We start from the raw sequence: 19,889 nt of genomic DNA, 5'->3' as shown, positions 1-19,889 counted from the left end.
ATGGGCATGCTACAGATACCACCTAGGCCTGTCACCTAGGGATGCCCGGTCCCCCACCTGGAGGCTGGTATCCGTGAATTATTTAGAGGGGGCCGCAGTATAAAAATGCAGGAGACAGACACGGTGTCATCCTGCAAAGCCTTTCCAGCAAGTAAGCCACCGCGTCCTGCTGAATTGTTCCTTGTTCTATATTTACGGTTGATTTTGATTTAATTAACACATTTCCTTGTACCACCGGAAGACGCTTGAAAGCGTTCTTTGGAGAATGTGGCTAACAAAAAGGATCTAAATGAATAAAACGTTGACTGGGGATATTTTGTTTCGCAATGGATGAAGTGGCTGGATGAGCAACCTGCATGGTGGAAGCATCCTGCCCAAGGACTGATGAGGGGTCAACAGTGAAACAGGAAGAATACATGCCTGACACCACTGGTTTCTGTGCACAGGTTTACAAGGAGACCTCAATAAAACAGCACAACAAAACAAAACCAGAGTCCAGTGGCACCTTTAAGACCAACAAAGATTTATTCAAGGCGTGAGCTTTCAAGTGCAAGCACTCTTCCTCAGACTTGCACTCGAAAGCTCACGCCTTGCATAAATCCTTGTTGGTCTTAAAGGTGCCACTGGACTCTGATTTTGTTTTGTTGTGCTGCTTCGGACCAACACGGCGACCCACTTGAATCAATACAACAGATAAACCGTATAATAAGAACAATAACACTAGAAAGAGATCCTTGAAGGACGTAAGGAAGCTCATTTCATGGGAGAGTCCTGAACATCAAATGTTCTTGGAGCACCTCAGGTGAAGAATGGGAAACTTAAGTTCGCCTAAGAAAATCTCCCCAGTTGCAATGTATGGCTGCGAAAGTTGGACCATAAGGAAGGCTGAGCGTCAAAGAATTGAGGCTTTTGAACTCTGGTGCTGGAGAAGACTCTTGCGAGTCCCTTGGACTGCAAGGCGAACAAACCGGTCAGTCCTAGAGGAGATCAGCCCTGACTGCTCTTTAGAAGGCCAGATCCTGAGGATGAAGCTCAAGTACTTTGGCCACCTCATGAGAAGGAAGGACTCCCTGGAGAAGAGCCTAATGCTGGGAGCGATCGAGGGCAAAAGAAGAAGGGGACGACAGAGAATGAGGTGGCTGGATGGAGTCCCTGAAGCAGTCGGTGCGAGCTTAAATGGACTCTGGGGAATGGGAGAGGACAGGAAGGCCTGGAGGATCATTGTCCATGGGGTCGCGATGGGTCGGACATGACTTCGCACCTAACAACAACAACAAAGAAAATCTCCTTGGGTTTTGCGTACTTGGAAAGCTTCTTCCCCGCAGTGGCTACAGCTAGCCTCGTGGCCAGAGGATCCCAAGGCATTACTCCGTGCAGCGGCCCAGAGAAAGACACCAGGGCTTTTGTTTTAAAGAAAAGTGGGCTTTTTTTCCCCCCCTTAAAAAAAGAAAAAGAAAGAAACCCTCTCTCCTGCACATAATAAATTATTGTAGTCAAGGTCAAACAAATTAAAAGGAGGGCAGCTATTACTAAGTTTACAAAGCAGCATCCTGATCGCTCTGCCAAGCCAAACAATCAGCTTCGCGCTGTAAATTTTCCAGCAGAACGACTTCGAGGAGGGAGTCCAGACAGGCCAAAATTTCCTCGCCCAGCAGTCAGCTGGAAACAGAAGCCGTTCAATTACTGTGCAGTGGGATTTGGGGTGTGTGTGTGTGTGTTTGTGTGTGTGTACAGGGGTTTGTTCTTTGTGTGTGTGTGTGTGTGTGTGACATGACCTCCCCCCCCCCAGCCTCTAGTCTCTCAATTGCAGAAAGCTGAAATTTTGTAATGAAAGTTTTTCTCTCTCTCTCTCTCTCTCCTCCCCTCCACCCCCCCCCCCGTCCAACATCTTAGCTGGGAATTGACCCTCGGTGGCTGACAGTGTCCCCGGTAGCCAGGGCTGGGTGGGTATCAGGCAGGGATTGCCTGATACTGAATAACCTCTCTGCAATCAGCACCAGGGCTGCATGCTGCAGATTTAAATTATCTTTCCTTTAAATTATCATTCCTATTTATTGAATTTGCATACCGCCCTCCCGGATGGCTCAGGGTGGCGTCCCTGTGTCGACTGCTGTGGACAGAGAGCTGGTCTGGAGGTGAGGGTGTCAAATTAGGATCTGATTACCCAGGCTGGAGTCTCCGCTCTGCCACAGAAGATTGCTGGGCAGCCTCACGCCAACCTGACCTGACTCTCAGGTGAAGTGCAACCATGGACACTGCCGGTTGGAACCCAAACCGCAAATACCTGCAAACCTGCCCTGCCCTTCCAACAAACCTCAGGATGGCTTTCGAACCAAGGCCGTGGCCCTGGAGAAAGAGAAACATCTCTTGGGCCATGTCAGGGTGCCAATGGTGCCCCCACTGGAGGCCAGAAACCTGAGAAATAAATAATACTTGGCCATGGCACGAAAATTTTGGCACTCCCTCCCCCAAAAGACTCTGGCCTTTCTCCCTAAAAAACAACCAGGTTTCTTCTGTCTTGCCCTCTGCCTATCTGTTTACCAGATCTGTATCGCTTCCTTCCTTCCATGGGGCATACAGAACTCTTCCCACTTCCGTTTTATCCTCAAAACAGCCCTTCAAGGTAGTCAGGGACACGGACTGGGCCTGGGTCACCAATTGACCCGATCCAGGGCAGAATAAAAATCGGAGCTCACGTCTCCCCACGGCTGGCTTTCTTCTCCTTTCACAGAGGTGGGAGATCACGCCACTGATCAGGGCTAGAGGCAATAAATGTTACTAATGGGAGGGGGGGGGAACCGTTATTTCTGTAAATCACCGGTGTGCCGTCCGCATGTTTCGTATCCAACTGGGACAGCCATTCTTTCCTGCCAGTCTTCTGTGCCCCGTTTGTCAAATTTGTGTTACACGCCTCTATCTTAAGTTCCATCAGGAACATTCAGGCCATAGCAGGAAAGTAACCAAAAAATATATATATATATATACATCAGTCCGTAATAGCTTTCAAAGAGACCGAGGGGAATGTAATTATGTAGCATCTACATACTAATCTACCAGAGCCGTATCTCAAAAGGAATTCAAGAGCCTTTGCACAAAATTCCTGCAGTGATAAGGGGGGTCGGCTGCATTTGGCTGCGGTTTGGAGAAAAGAGGTGTTTTTTTTTTCTTCTTCTTCAAATGATAATTATCTTTGTGTGGAACATTTTAACATTTCCTTTCTTGTGCAATTCAGAGTTCCATTGGGAAAGTGGCGAGGGAGAGCGCATGGCTTGAAGGCAAAGGGGGTTTCAAAAAAAAAATTCTAAAAAGTCAAATTTTGGATGATGGGCTATTATGTTTGAGGAGCAATTAGCAAGCGACTGCCTGCCACTTGATACGGGAGAAGGAGGAGGCAGATAAATACCGCCGAACGCCAAAAATGAAGCATTGTTGGGTACCAGGTAGGGGTTTATTTTTCCGGTTGCTTCAGATATGTGTCATTTTGGAATTAAAATAAAATGAAATTCACGATGCGTAACAGATCGTCCGGAAAATTTCAAAGCTCCATGTTCCCTCTGCTTAATTTTTTCTTGGTTTGATGGGGGCTGGCAGGTTTTTGGCTCATCAGCCATGGGGCAGGAAGGAGTGAGGGCGGGATGAATTTTCAGCCCCAGTGCTGACCGGACCTCAGCGAGGGGGGCGGGGAGCTGCTCTTTGCACAATAACCATCACCGGAAGCCTAAAATCACAGCAGACTCTGCTTTCCCCACTGCCATTTTCCCCTTCTGTCCCCCCAAAATCCACAAGAACATTTTTCTAATGGAAAGAAAGAAAGAGAGAAAGAGATTGGAAGGAGATAAGGACGGAACATGTCAGGGTGGAAGAAGGAAGACGGGATTCGAGGCAGAAGTCTGGAAGGGAAACGAGGAAGTGTTACATAGAGCAGGGGAAGTCAACCTGTGGTCCTCCAGATGTCCATGGACTACAATTCCCATGAGCCCCTGCCAGCGTTTGCTGGCAGGGGCTCATGGGAATTGTAGTCCACGAACATCTGGAGGACCACAGGTTGACTACCCCTCACCTAGAGGAACTAACAGTATTTTTTTCAATGTTCTGTTTTTCAGCCATTCCCCCCCCCTCATTTATTCTTACAAAACAACCTCGCTCTTTATTAAGCCCTCTTGCCTTCCAGCCCCGAAATTTAATTCAGCAACTCAAAAACAAACCGGCCCTGAAACCCAACAACTAACTTTCAGTCAAGGAGGTCAAGGCCCTGTTCATCATTCTCCCCTCTGCCATTTTATTATTGCGACGACCCTGCAAGGCAGGTTTGGTGGACTGAGTGCTCCTTTTCTGTATCATAGGCAGCTTTGAGTGCCAGTGGCAAATAAATGTTTCCAAGTCCCACCATTGTTATGCGCAGCACTCGTATGATGGCCAAGGAGAAAACACACAAGCACATCTCCATGCGTTTGTGAGGGGGTCACGGACGGAAGGGACATGTAATGGCGGGCTAGTTCTCACCTTCCAAACTGGGTGGCATGTTTCCGGCAGGGTAAGTGCTTTCTTTCATGTACATCAGCAGCTCTTCTCCTGGCTCTATCTCTTTAATAACTTTATAATAAACCTAGACGTTTGCAAAACAGAAAGGAGAGACACAAAGAGAGAGAAAAATATTAAAACTGCAGAACCGTTTGTGTCTTGCTTCGAGGTATTTCGGCTGACCTGACAAAGAGGCGATGCTCATCCTGGGCCGCTGGTCACTATTCCTGACGGCTGGATACGGTTTTTGAAAACGCTGGGTATGATTTTAAAAAGGATCCTCTTGTCATCATAAGAACATCATTCGCCTCTGGAGGAAAATGGGTTGGATCCTATTTAAAGGACTTTCTGCTGCCATACGAGCTCTGATCCTTGGGAAGGGGTGTGTGTCTGTCCTTGTTGTCCCCTCCTGCAGTTTGGAAAGATCGGCCACTGCTTATGCCGAGGTCTTCTCTGTGGTGGCCCCGCAGGAATGGCTTTCCCAAGTTTGTCAAGAGGCCTCACTTCACTAGAAATGGTACAGAGATTTAGGGCTCCAGAGGGCATTTGGCTAGCATTCTAACACAAGTGATATGGCATTATGGGGCTGGTTTTTAGTGTGTTTGCATTTGGGCGTATTAAAGCGCATGGTATTTTTAAGATAACATTGTTAACTGCCTTGAATCCTATCTTTGGAGAAAGGCAGCCTAAATGAACAAACAACTTCCTTCCCTAGAGTGAGGAGTCTGGGGTTTTTTTTGGGGAGGGGGTGGGAGGGAGATTCCTTCCTCCCAGAATAACACTCGTCTGAAGGCCGTTGTAGGATACGACTCATTGCTGATCATGATACTGGCCGTATATTTTGATACAATAGACCAGGGGTAGTCATGGCAATTGTAGTCCATGGACATCTGGAGGACCACAGGTTGACTACCCATGCGATAGACCACATTATCCTGGTCCCCACCTGGTGAAATGAGCTCCCGGAGGAGATATGGGCCCAAACGGAACTAAAACACTTCCGCAGGTCCTGCAAAAGGGAGCTCTTCCGCCAGGAATTCATGTACCTGAACTCAACTGTGGACCTGTTTCATTGCTATCCTGTTAAATTGTTATTCTCTGTTGTTATTATACTTATTACCATTGCTGTATTTCAATTCGACGCAAAACCCGAGTTCGACGAATTGTTCTTTTATGTTCCATGTGAACTGCCCAGAGCCCCAGGGGAGGGTGGTATACAAACGTAATAAATAAAATAAATACATTAATTCTGAGCTGGGCTTCTAGTCTTGGCAGAGCTATGCCTTTCTAAGAACCTGGGCTTTGGTGGACCTACAAAAGCGCCTGTTGAAATCCCAACCGGTTTCTTTTTCTCTCAAGGGCTGTTTGGAGTTTCCTTCAGCAATGTGAACTGTTGCTAAAACTGTCAACAAATGAATCATTCAGGATACGATCAGCACCATCCTGTCTGAGAAAAAGGCAAAGAATTCCGCGGGTAGATTATCAACGCCTGCTGGTTCTTTCACAATTTTTAAGGGAATCCAGTTGGACATATCTCACCCCCAATGAAGTAAGGATCCTGGCAGACATTTAAATAAATGGATAAGGCAGAAACCACAGGCTGCTTAAAAAGTTACTCTTGGTAGCTTTATTTTCTAGGTTTTAATGTTGCTATTTGTTTTAAAGCATTCACCTTTTCTGAGAAATTTATCTCGGGGTCGTCCTTGTTAATTCCACCTGAAAAATCTCCCTGCCAGTTTCACAGGGACTAATCAAATCTGTGACTTTATCTTTCTCTGCCCACTGCCTGTTTATTCACACCAAAATATCCCCGGAAATTGTAGGCATTTTGCAATGTACATTAAGAAACACGTATTCACGAGTAACAGCATCTAAATAATGTACATTGCATATATAAATACATTTGCCCCGCCTAAACATGAGGTCGCGATGCAAATTAGCCTATAATAATAATAATAATAATAATAATAATGATGATGATGATGATAATACAAAACCAAGTGAGAAAAGCACAGAGCTGAAAGAGTCAGCAAAATCAATACGAGAAGCAAACAAAACCCAAGTATTGACTATCTCCTCATTCTTGATGCTTCTGCAATCTCATTTTTTCGACTCAACCACAAGAGGGCAGCGTTTACCAATTAAAATCGCATTTGTCAATGAGAGACCCCCCCCCCTTCCCTTTAGGATAAGCCTTCATGGTCTCTCCCCCCCCTCCCCATTTCTTTTCATTTAGACCTGGCTTCAAGGCCGTCTCTTAAAATATACCTTTAAGGCAACTAGTAAGAAAGCTGTCCTGTCTCAAATAAGGCAAAACTCTGGAATAAAACAACAGAGATGTTTCCTTTACCCACACGCAAACAAACCAAGTACATAAAAATCGATTTCAGATTCTCCGTTGAAAAGAGGGGAAACACAATTATATTTTCCTCATCCAAAGAGCTTCTCTCCTAAGCTACAGTTGTAATGCTGGGATATCAGAGGTCGAAGGATATTAGGCAATTTTTTAAAGGCCGTGAAGAAGAGTTTGGTATATTTCAGTCCATCATTTTAGGCACTGGGTGGTCCATTAAACTTATTCGCCTTCTGATGAAATCCAAAGGGTTATTCAAGGTGGGTCTGGGGGCTTAAGCATAGGCCAAGGGGCTTCTGACTCCCTCCCACTCCAAGGCAACAGAATTCTGTATCCCATCTGGAAGCCCTTCTGAAACTTTCCGGATTTTCAGAAGCCAGGTGGGGGAAATAAACAGGTTTATGCTAAAAAAAACGCCAGACATTTAACCCTTTTGGTGGGGATGTGCAGTGAGTTTGTTGGGTCCCCTAGAGCCAGGCCTCACTTGGCCTGCTCTGTTCTGTGTGGTCAGCTCTGGAAAAGGAGGCCTTTGACAGCCCCCTCTCTAGCCTATCTTGAGGTCACACCACACTGCAAATGAGAGCTCAGAAAGACCCAGCAGAATGCAGACATTCAGACACATGCAATGGGCCAAAATAAGGGAGGAGGGGGAGAGAAAGAAAACCTGAATTAAAAAGGGCATAAAGCAATAGAAATTCTAACCTGTTTTTGTTGCGCAAGATTCCCCACCGGAGCGATCCGGGTTAAATTTAGATTGTCCCTGTGTGTTATTCCGGAATCGAGAGAGTGGACCACAAAAACCATTCTCTGGGCGATTAGAAGTAGGCAGCAGGTATCCGAGGCCAGGGGGAAAGCGGGAGCGTGGGAGGGGAGGTCTACTGCAGCCTGTGCAACGGCACCAGCCCGAAATCTGCAGCACCCCTCTCTTGAAGAAGCTCTCCCCTGCTCAGCCCCATCCTCGATTACCTCAAACTTCATCTCTCAGGCACACCCACTTGCTTTTTATCAACCCCGCTGCCCGAGCATCAAGAATGCCGAGAGAGATTGAGGCCCCGTTGAAAGTCAAAGGAAAAGGAAGTTTGCCTTAGGAGGGCCAACAGTCCTGAGTTTCAAAGAAGCTGAAAACAAACTATTTGTATTTAGGCAGTGTGTGTGGGGGGGGAAACAGCACCTTTCCTTAATGCAGTGTTAGGGAGGAGAAGCCCTCGAAAAGCGAAAGATTTCCCCTTGTTTAACGATCAGAATACAAAGCATTTCGAGGCATTTGCGAAACGACGGTCTGTTCATTTGGGAAACGTTTAGGGAAAGGGCTTGCGATGAATCAGCATTGCGGTTTGAATATAGTCATAAATTCCATTCTGGCATTAAATCCCAGGCCCGCGGACCCGAAAGCACGTCAATTTATTTAAACGAAGGCACACGCATTTCCCCGCAAACATTGGTAGAAGAGTAATTTGTGAATTAAAGAACGGATCCGCTTCATGGATCCGAAATCAGGGCCTCTCGCCTCTTAGGGCACGGGCCAAAATTCAGCACCGTAGAATTTCAAGGGACCATGGGATGCTTTGTCCTTTGCTACAAATAATCTGACCTCACAGCAGTAACAAGGGGACAGCTTTTAAGAACTGTCACTCTGTCAGAAGTGTTGATATATGATTCATGATAATTAATGTATCTGCATCTTAAGAAACAATTTGGATCGGGTGAATTTGCTAGGACCGCAGGGTGTGAGAGTCAAAGGAGGTATTTGTGATAAATGAAAGAAAAAAATGATAACAATAATATTGTTATTGTGCCACTCATCATTGGAGATCTTGGAGTGTTTAGATATCTCCAGAATTGCCTGGACATTCAGGGCGTCCAGCAAATAACACCAGCTTAGCTTCAGAATAGAGGGTTGCATGGGACAGCAAGAATCCTGTGAGGGTAACTCCTCAATTCCCAAGAACTTGGCTGGATCTCGAATTGCAGAACACCTTCTACTGGTCAAATATCTGACTGAGAATATAATAATCGTACCCATTTTGTGACAAATGCAAGACCAAAATGTCACATGTTAGTTCTACATCAGTTCCAGAGGTTAGCCATATTGGTCTCCAGAGAAACCGATCTGAGGTCAGGATGTGGCGAAGGGAGTTGGTTACCCAACAAGTTTTGACTCTCAAAAGCTCCTACCCTCCAACCCTTCTTGGCTTCTTAAGGTGCTCCTTGAATCCAATCTAACAATTGTATGCCGCTCCTGGGCTTATCTTCGGAAGACGCCTGTAGAACTTGGCAACAGGGACTAGTTATTCATTAAATGTTTTTTGGGGGGAGGGAATGACGTGGCATTCAGAAGGCTTAGCCGATTTAATGTGACTCCGTAATCCATGAATCCAGAGTCAAAGGTGAATTTCTGCAGTCGTTTCATTTGTTGTAGCTATTCAGCTTCTAACGTGTGCTCGACGTTTAGCTCATGTTATATGCCTACATTTCTCTCCTCGCCCTCCCTTAAAGACGAACCAACCGTGTAGCCTGGCCGTAGCTGATTCAGGCTCTCGATGAATTAAACGATGGGAAGGAAATCTGAAGGAGCTGGGTGGGTTGAACATTGCTTGCAAGTTTGGAACATGGGCGCAAGAGAACTTCCAGCTTTCACTGGTTTGGTGCAGGTTTGGATGAGTCGAGCAGGTTTCTGCAAACTGAAATCAGGGCTGCTGAAAACATTCTGTCTACAGGCTAACACCGACATTTAAAAACAGACCAGTACTGGTGGATGTTCTTTAGGAGTTTGGGCTTATGGAGTGTGTACAGTCCTGAACAGAGTTGTACCCTTCAAAACTGATTGACTTCTGTGGACTTAGGTTGTAACTCTGCTTAGGATGGCGTTGGTATTTCTTCACTTGAGCTCAGCTGGTATTTTTGGCGATGCTGAAGACTCAGGACCTTCTGAAGGGTTGCAAAATGGTGACAACATTTTGGAAATCTGTGGCTTAAAGGAAGACGCTGCGTAGTCTTCTTGGGGTTTTCTAAATAATTTGGCGTCAACGGGAAGCTTCGGTACAAGTCGCACTGTCGGATGGGGACGTTAAAATCTTTTACAGACAGATTTTTACAGGCAGGGATTTCTTTACAGGGTTGGGCATTCCCATTCACAACACATTTATATAGTTCGCAGAAATAAACGAATAAAATCAGCTATCAAAAGTACTCCAGGACATCAGGGACTCCCAACTCTTTGGGATGATCAAAAAATCCACACACACACCCAGACCACGATAATGAAAACTCCTAGCTCTCCTTGGAACAAGGAAGAATTCAAGCGCAGAAATTCAAACTCCTGGCTGGAAGGTGTCTAGAAATCCTAAAGAAGGGAAATGTGGACACAGGTTCATGAGGGAAGGTTAACCTGCCAGGGAAGCTTTATCACTGCTAGGCCGAAGTAATCGTTTCAACTAATTATCAAACTGTATCACAAAATCCTCAGACGTAGACTCTTTTAAGACGTGCCCAATTGAAATCAGAAAACAGAAGTTGCACAAGCTGCCCCATCTGATTCAGCACCAAATATCTCTCAGATATATATATTTTTTTAATTGCAGAAGTCATTCATTGCCGACTGGGTGTTCAGTAGTAAAGGATCTGTTCAGAACTTCCCTCCTATTGTGGATTTAGGAGACCATAAGCTGATGCCACACGCATGTTGGAGGATGCGTCGATTTTGGAAGGAAGCAAAAAGAACCGTTAGACTTCATGTTTCCAGCCAGACTTCTGCTTGGATAGGGAAAAGAAACGAGATTGCCAAGAGACAACAACAGACAGAACTACACGCGTGACCTTAGCCGAAAGGCCGAGACAGAACTGACATGGATGGTTAGGAGGAAGTCGCTTGCACATGGCCCAGGATTTTATGCCCGTGGTGTTGATGATACATGTTAGTAAATGCAGGCATTGTTTAGAAAACTGGAATATTGCGTGCAATTTACCAGGCTACTCAGTTGGATCAGAATGCCCCTTTGGAAGTATTATTTTGAGGGTGCCAATAGATTTTTAAAGATTCCCTCGTTTTCTAAAAAATAAAAATATAGACTGATCCATGTATTGTTCTTATGTTATTATGTAAACAGCCCTGAGCCCCTGGGGAGGGCAGCAAATAAATAAATAAATAAATAAATAAATAAATAAATAAATAAATAAATAAATAAATAAATAAATAAGTAAGTAAGTAAGTAAGTAAGTAAGTAAGTAAGTAAGTAAGTAAAATAAAATAAAATAAAATAAAATAAAATAAAATAAAATAAAATAAAATAAAATAAAATAAAATAAAATAAAATAAAATAAGAATAAGAATAAGAATAAGAATAAGAATAAGAATAAGAATAAGAATAAGAATAAGCTCCTCTTTTCTTCGGGGCAGTGCCTATACGCTGTATGGCATTATTAAAATTGAAAACGGGAACTCAATTTTGAGCAAAAAAAGTATCCCTCCCTTTTGCTGACATTCTTGAACATAACGCTGGCATTTCATACCGGGATACGCCTTTTACCCTGAATTAAATGACAGATTGCAACGTATCCATCATCATTCTGCTTTGTTCAATTATGGTGAGACTCCCCCACGTCCCGAACCTCCCAGCTTCCAAGAGGAGAAAGCATTCAAAGGCGATGCGGAATAATGTCATTGCTGTTTTTATTTCACAACAGGAAACAAAAAGAACAAACAGAGAGGCTAGCGCAATGAAGGTGGGGCGGAGAACTTTGAAATGTGCTGCACGATTATCTTCAAAGGGACCTTCAGTCCAGAGCAAAACAACCCCAAAAGCTGCCATTCCATCTACTTGAACTTACTACATGGTGCAACTTGCACCAGAGGCTTGGCTCTCTGTGTCCACTTCTTCAGAGATGTTTGGATTTTTTTATTTTTCTAAAGCAGGACCTTTTCCATGGTGGCACCTTGTCTATGGAACCCCCCCCCATGCCCCCCCTAACCTGGCACAAGATCAGATGTCCTTTCAGGTCCTGTTAAGAATTTTTATCTGTCAGCTGAGTTTTCTCACTTTTTGCTTTGTTTTGTTATTGCTGTGGACTTTGCTGTTGGATGTCATTTGCTTCTGGGGTGTGTGTGTGTGAATTAATTATATATAAACAGATTTTTAAAGTATCGCCGTTAGTTATCTTTAGAAATGTTTACGTGGTAGTAAAAACGTTATTTACAAGGAAGTTGATTTTAGGGAGTTGATTTTTCGTTGGCCGGATGTACCGTGCTGGTTTTCTACAGCCCAATGGCAGCGTATTGTTCAGATACAGAAAGCCCAAGGAAAAAGTGAAACTAAAACTTTGATTCAAAATAGCTGTGCTGAGAAATCTGAAAACATGTTCCAGAAATACCTAAGCATCTTGAGTAAAAATAAAATACAGTTTGGCCCCAAACAATGTCAGGGAAGGGTGAAAGAGACTGGTGTTAACCGAGTGGTGTTTATTGTCCCTGCCCTTTATTATTAAAGAATTAACCTGATAATCCTTGCCACGGTTTTACTAAACTTTTTGTTTAGCAGAATCTATTAAAAGTTCTCTTCAAAGCTGGGGTCCTTCTTTGGTCGACAGGCTGTTCAAACTATCAGGCCAGGTTTTAAATTGAATCTCTTGGTGGGGAGGGGTGCCTTTTCATGCAAGGAAGGCCACTGATGCATTCTACAGATGATAAATAAAAAGAATACGATCACCCTCTTTAAATAAAGATTTTGTTTGCGGCATTGACTGGAACAGTACTTTCTCCTCCCCACCCCACCCCCCATTTTTTTGTTCGTTTCTGCAATGACAACCATCAAGGGAAATATTATTATATTGACATCAGCTTAAGTGGAAGGATTTCTGGGAATTTCACAATGTTACCTATCAGAGTGACCTTTTTGGGGATACTCATAAGAATATCCATAAGTCGTTCCTTCCTCCTTTTTGTACTGAGCGCAGATGAAACACCACCCAAAATCACTGGCTCAGCTCTGCATTATCTTGGAGAATAGCTTGAATATTCACATTCACAAAGCCGAAAACGAAACCAGGAGGGCATCTTGGGCTGTGGTTTAACTTGGAATTTAGCATTCGGGATTTTGTATTTCAAAGAGAAAATGTGTTGACACGTGTGTTGATACATCTATCTGGAAGCCCAAAAAATCTTTCAAAGCAGCTAAAATTGATGGAATTATCTTTATGAATGGATGGATGGATGGATAGATGGATGAATCTTTACTGCACCCAAGTGATGACTAGAACTTTCATTTTTGATTGGGTCTTTTTACCCCCATTACATATGTTCCCCTTCCTCAACTTTTACAAGCAAAGACCAAACTAGATCAACAAAATTGAATGCGCTGGTGGAAAAAAATAAGGTTGGGAAGAGAGGTTCTCAAGAGAGGCAGATCATACCTGGTCATTTATGGGACACGCCGTGAGGTTTTGTTCTTCACTGGAGCAGGCCATTCGGATGTACTTCAACCAGTTTCCATTTCCAGTCTGACTGGCATCGACGCAGAATTTTTCAGTGCTCAGCTCGTCACCAATCTGCAACAGGAGGCAAGAGAGTATTGTACAAAAATGGAATAAGCATATTCCAAATGCAAGTCAATTCCGTTCTGTGCCCAATACGAATGACAGGGATGTCCGGCAAGCTTCCGATCATTATGTGGTCAGTTCAAAGGACTGTGTGGAGAGAACAGGACAACAAACATCTCTGGGCCTTTCCTACAAACTGTTTGTTTACCAGAAAACAACCCACCAAGCAACCCTCTCTGGAAGTTGCCAGGCAAAACATAACACGTGCAAAGAAATAATAAATAAATTTATTCGGGAGTTGCTGACTCCTTGTTGTGAAATCCCTAGGGATTTGGGGGTGGAGCTTGGGGGAGGGTGGGGCCTCAGGAGGGAATATTGCCATAGAGCAAGGGTGGCTCTTCAGAGCCCCAAGGGCTCGTGGGAATTGTAGTCCATGGACATCTGGAGAGTCTCAGTTTGGCTGCTCCTGCCGTAGAGTCTACCCTCCAAAACAGCCACTTCCTCCAAGGGGACTGATTTCAGGAGGTCCCCAAGCCATTCTAATTTCCAACCTTGTCTCGGGTCTAGCTCACGCCTGAGTCCTCAGGACAAAACAGCCACTAGTTATGCTTTGAAACACAAAATGCCTCTTGTGGGATCACAAAGTTGCTAACCAGCTATATTTCACCAGAAAGCATACTTCTCGAAAACCCTGTAAGACATGATGCCATCCCTAAGTACAATTGGACCAGAAAAGATATTTGAGCCATCAAAACAAACCACAGTTCTGCAAATTGGTAAAATCCTAGACCCCTGTGAAGAAGGAGGGCTAAGGAGTCCAAGTAAGGCTAACCTACAAGGAATGGGAGCTTGAGGGGTAACGAGGAGAATCCAAGCATGATCGTTCCTCCAAGCCACGGGTTTGAAAAGGAGAAACGAGAGTTCAAGACTGCTCAAACGCCGCAATTCTCAGAAATACTTAAAGACGCGCACATGTTTGTGACCATGCGCATGGAGAGGAGAGAAAGAGAATACAATGACCTTTAAAGATTTATTTTTTTCTTTCAAAATTATTCTACTTTCTTCTCACAGGAAAAGTGACACCTTTGCAAGAGTATCTACAGGCAGGTATTGAATACTTTCACACCCAAACTCTCACAGATGTATGAGGCGCTGGGTGGTTTCCTGGGGGTGATTACCGTAATGCGCACTGTACCCTTGTGCATGGCTTGAAAACTGCAGCGGAGCGCAAACTATTGTCTGGCTTTTGGCTGGGAACAGCACCAGGGAGAGCATCTTGCAAGAGTATTGAAGGGACCCTGACTGGTTCAATGCAAGGTTGTGTATGTCTGTGTGTGTTATTGTTCACTGCTCTATACAGGCACATCTGAAATGCACTGCTAAGAGCAGAGTTTCCTAATCATGGTATCAAAGCACCATATGAAAATGGGAACAGTACCATGGCATAGTTTTATCCAAAATGGCAACTGGGAAGAAAAAGGTTAATATTAAAAAAAAAAAATTCTACCCTTATTTGGGCAGGTAGACCCACCCCTTCCCAAAGTGGCCAATGATGGGCCTGGAGGGGGTGAGAAGGGGAGAGGCCGTGGTCATTTAAACCTTTGGTGCAAAAGGCTCCTCCCACTTCTGGGGGCGTGGCAGGGAGGCGTGGCCAGCTGACATCACTTCCTGGTACCTTGAAGCCTGACAAATATTCCAGTGAAATCAGAGTCCAGTAGCACCTTTAAGTCAAGGGTCAAATCACATGATCTAAATTGATGTGTGTGTGTCACACATGGCGAAAGAATCTGGATTTCCTTTCCATTTATCATGTCTAATTCTGTTCCTTAGGTTCTGATGCGCGCTATAAATGAGACGCTGGATACAGCTTGTTCAAAAACCACCAAGCCCTGGGCCCATTCCGCACACATAGGATAACACACTTTCAATGTGCTTTGACTGGGTTTTCCTGGGCAGAACAGGAAAATCCGCTTCTAAAGTGCATTGAAAGTGCATTATCTATTGTGTGCAGAATAGGCCCTGGATTCCGTGTCAGAGTTCCAAGCGGCAATTTCGGTCTGTTCTATCCGGTGGCAATCAGGATCTCAGCCTGAAGAGTTATTTCAAAATTCATTAACGTTAGACGTGCTGAAGGAGCCAAAGCAAAAGTGAATGGGGGCGGGAAATTTCCTAGTTTGAATTTGCAAGGCTTAAAAAAATTATTTTTTTTTTTGCACATTGTTTGAGGTTTCCTGCTTCCCTAATTTGGGAGCTCTCTCTGGTGAGTAGTTCAGTCCAATTGCCAGGAGAATCTGTCATCAGTTCTGCTAATGGATTCTCGGGGCACATGAAGAAATGTACCAGCCATGAGCCTCAATGCCCGAACGCCTGGTTACTCCAACACCACTTTGTAGATGCATTAAACTTCCTCTCCCTGAGAAGATTGCCTTTGACAGCTTGGCTGATGTGCTAATTTTATTTGGCAACTATGAAAAGGCTCTTTCCCCCCTTTTAAAGTCGCATTAATGTATGTGCTGCTTTAGAACAATATGTTTGGTGCTCTTAAGAGTCAGGAAACTGGTGTGTTTCTCCCCCTTCCCCCCCTTAAATGCCACAATTCATATTTTCAGAAATATTTTTTGTTTGGGTTATCTCAGCACTGTCAAAACTTGGGCCAGAACTCAGATACGGAGAATTTACGAGTAATAGAAGAGAAGGGGATTATATTTGTGCAGTTGGGAATCTAAGTAGAGCGCAGGATCTTCTGTAGCCAAAGAATGGATGGAGGGTCTTGTTGGTGGGTCCCAGAATTTTCGTTTTCTCTTGCCACTTTCATCCGTTCTTAGTCCCCTCCCCAAGATGTCTCCCTGATCACTTCATCCCATTCAATTTCTTGCACAAGCTTCTTTTATCCTTCTGAGTTCTTATTTTTATCTCCCCAACTTGATCCTTCCTACCGAGTTTCCCTTCTTTAGGGTCTTCCTTACTAGCTACCAGTCTACTCTCCTGACCCCAATATTTCCGCCTCTACCTACCGCTTGGTGCATTTCCCTTCGGTAACCCTTCTCAAGAACATACCTTCCCCTCCTTCTCCATACAAGTCTTCAAGTAGCGTCTCTTTGCTTAGACCAGTGGTTCTCAACCTGGGGGTCATGGCAGAGCAAGCAGCTTGGCCAGGGGACACCGTCTACACAACAGCCTTGCGTGGTAGATCGAGATAGAGTGTTTGTCTGTCTGGAGCAACGGAAAAGAGTGAGGTTGGCGTGGTGGGACAAGAGGCAGAACTGAACTAAGAAATCCGGGGGGGGGGGAACCTATATATAATCATGAATGATGGATCTTCATGCCACTGGTCAGTTTTGGTTTAATTTCTGTGAAAGAACCCTTGCATCAATTTATGGTTGGGGGGTCACCACCACCCGGATATTAAAGGGTCGCAGCATTAGGAAGGTTGAGAACCACTGGCTTAGACCTTTCCTGCATATAGGTTTCTACGAGTTTTATGCATCTTGGATTGCACCTGAGTTTTTACAGCCTTACATCTGCAAACATCCATGCACTGAGGTGGTGCAGAAATGAGCCTCCGAAACACCACGTGGGCTTTCTTTTTGCAATTGGTTATCGAAAAGTTGCAGGAGTTCATGGAGGAGGCCGTAAAGGATCGCAGCGAACCACAGAGCTGACCACAACTTTACATGTTTGAAGCGGGGGGTGGGGGTGGGGATGGGGGGGGGGAGCTTGTGTTTTGAAATTTGCTACCTTCCCTGATATGTTATTAGCTGACTGTACGCTGACATCAGCCTTGGGCAGGAAGCCGTGCTGATCACCAAAAATAAAAGACAAGGAAGGTGCCGCCGTTGTGGGGAGGAGTGTCGCCCTTGCAAATTTTTCTTTTGTGGTCTCCTCACCTTTCTCCCACGCTCTGGGGTTTTAATAAGGCGATAATGCCCTTTTGGTTTCCCACACGTTCATCTGTGGCCTTGGAGGAGTGTGAACACATTAAACGCCGTATGTACATCCACAGTCCCAGCACGGTCAGGTTTATACCACGGTGGTGGTGGGGTTGGGGGAAGATTCTGTGTCAGCTCAGATTCTTGCAGGAACTCTAACCTGTGACCTACCTGGAAGCATAGCAGGGAAAGGTGTGGAAACGGTTGTAGCAAGAGAAGCTGGACTTTTGAGCTCTGCATTCTAGATTCTGTGAACCTTCACCACTGACCTCTGCAGAAATCTGGAAAGGTTTGGTAGGTTCTCACTGAGCTTTCTAAGGGAATTTGGTAGCCCTCCCAATGCAGCTGTAATTTCTTGTTTTGTTTTTTTAGCTCAATACAGTTATGACTAAGAGGGCGAGGATATGACAGAGGTTAACAAAAGGATGATTCACAAAGTGCGAGGGAAAAGAAATAATTGCCTTGCGCTCACTCAAAATATTAGATCGTCTAAAGATGGCGGCTTGGCTTCGGTTGGGTTTTTTTTCCTTCCAAATTTAAGATACCGCAGTTCTGTTCTGATCTCGCATGGTTAGAAGTCACAGTTTGACGCATCAGGTTTCTGCAGCGCCTCTCCAGGGGCCGAGCGCGGTGGAAACATCTGAGGTCTAAGAAACATTTGAGGTCAGCATTTTGCATCAAATTATAAATGCCAGCAAACGCTGGCAGGGGCTCATGGGAATTGTAGTCCATGGACATCTGGAGGACCACAGGTGGACTACCCCTGCTTTACAGGACTAGGAGCATGAGAGATGAGGCTGGGAGACTGAGCCCCTCCTTGGGATTTGCTGGCCCCGGGCTCTTAACCAGTAACAGAAGAGACCTTAGGGACCTATCAAGAGCCAGACTTAAGGTCCAGTCACAGGCCTCCGTTAAGGACCAATCGCGTCCCTTGGCGGGAGTTCCGAATTACATACAAGGCCCACTGTTGGCTTGCCTGTGGTTCGGTATTTCTGGTCCCCGTAAAGCCGTTGCTTGATGGAGCTCAGTGTCCGGTCTTCCCGAACCCACGGATTTAATGCCCACAACCCACCCGAAAGCAGCAGCCTCTGAATCTGCCTCGGCTGAAAATTGTGCTTCCAGCCCGGAATCCGAAGGGGCCCGTATCCCCTTCCATCCCTAAATGTTCCTTGGCAGCCTTGCCACTTCTTTGATAGCCTCAAGTATCGGATGTAGGCCAGCAAGGCCCATGTCACTTAAAATTAAGTGGCCAGAGGATAAGCAAACTGGAAGGGCCTCCGCAAGCAGCCCGGCGAGGCCAGGAAAAGCAAAGGCCTGTTCCAGGCTGACTTCTTTGCTGTAGGATAGCTCGTTTCTCAGTCACAGCAATTCTCCGCCCGCCTCGTACAAAGTCCTCTTTGTCGGTGGACAATATTCTTCAGAAGGACTTCGCTGCAGAATCTGACCGGGCAATAGGATGTCAGACTTACATTCTAATAAATAAATCAAACACACTTAAGACTTGAAGTAAAAGATCCTTCATTAGACACCCCAATCACTCCCCCCACCCCCATGCCAAGAGAAGTTTTTATTGGATCAGATCCAGCGATCCTACGGTAGTGTAACGGGTCTCCCTCCTCCCTTCCTGGACAAAAGGCCCTTTCTTGTCTTCAAGGGCTGACAGTTTATCCAAATATTCTGGGCTTACTACTAGACCTTTTTTCTTTTTTTAATTGATCCCCCTCAATAAAGGGATACTTTGTGTCTTTCCAAACCACACTGTGGACTAGTGAAGGTCGGCAAAGGAAAAAAGGAAACCAGTTTCAACCACGTGGTGAAGTCAAGGAGGCAGAGGAGGCAGTGGCCTGAACGAAAGGGGTGAATCCAAGGAAGGCAGGGGTGGAGGGAGGGGTCCTTCACTGCCGGGGCCTGTCTCTGCCACCGATCAGTTGGCTGGTGTGGAGACTTAACCATGAGAAAGAGGAAGGCCCGGGTGACATCGCCAGGAAGTGATGTCACAAGGCCAGCAATCTGCAGGCGGCACTCTGGTACATGGACAAAAACTTTATGGTAGACGCTATTTTTACCATAGAGTTCTTGCCCAAATATCAGAATGCTGTGCCATGTTGCAGTGGGATGATGTCCCTTCCTGGGCGACGTTGCTGGGGAGTTCCTCTTTCTCCTGGTAAATTTACCCCTACCCCCTTCTGGTTGCTTGGTGGGACCTGGCAACCCTATAGCACACAGCTGTGATGGGAACTGAGACATCCGGGAAGCGTCCCGTTCCCCTTCTCCCTGGCATGTAAACCATCAACACAGGTGGAGACAAGGGCTCATTCTCTTCTTTACAGCTGGAAAGTTATCCTCCTTGATTCTGTCCCCTTTCTAGCTGTTCGCTCCCCTATACCAGGGGTAGTCAACCTGTGGCCCTCCAGATGTCCATGGACTACAATTCCCATGAGCCCCTGCCAGCGTTTGCTGGCAGGGGCTCATGGGAATTGTAGTCCATGGACATCTGGAGGGCCACAGGTTGACTACCCCTGCCCTATACAACAACAGCCGTGCTGGTGGCTAGA

The 19,889-nt window shown here is 45.4% G+C and overlaps 1 protein-coding gene across 6 annotated transcripts in view; it reads right to left on the bottom strand.

The window, feature by feature from the left end:
- PRDM16 (PR/SET domain 16) overlaps window positions 1–19,889 on the bottom strand; it is a 338,369-nt gene that overhangs the window by 32,784 nt on the left and 285,696 nt on the right. For all 6 annotated transcript variants that reach the window (XM_077311218.1, XM_077311219.1, XM_077311216.1 and 3 more), the window contains 2 exons: window positions 13,280–13,414; window positions 4,504–4,606 (listed from right to left, as the gene is read on the bottom strand). In XM_077311218.1, the coding sequence (XP_077167333.1) occupies window positions 4,504–4,606; window positions 13,280–13,414 (238 nt within the window). The remainder of the gene's footprint in view (window positions 1–4,503; window positions 4,607–13,279; window positions 13,415–19,889) is intronic.

Source organism: Paroedura picta, chromosome 15 (genome assembly GCF_049243985.1).
Source record: "Paroedura picta isolate Pp20150507F chromosome 15, Ppicta_v3.0, whole genome shotgun sequence".
Lineage (NCBI taxonomy): Eukaryota > Metazoa > Chordata > Lepidosauria > Squamata > Gekkonidae > Paroedura > Paroedura picta.
This window is presented reverse-complemented; position numbering and strand designations above follow the sequence as displayed.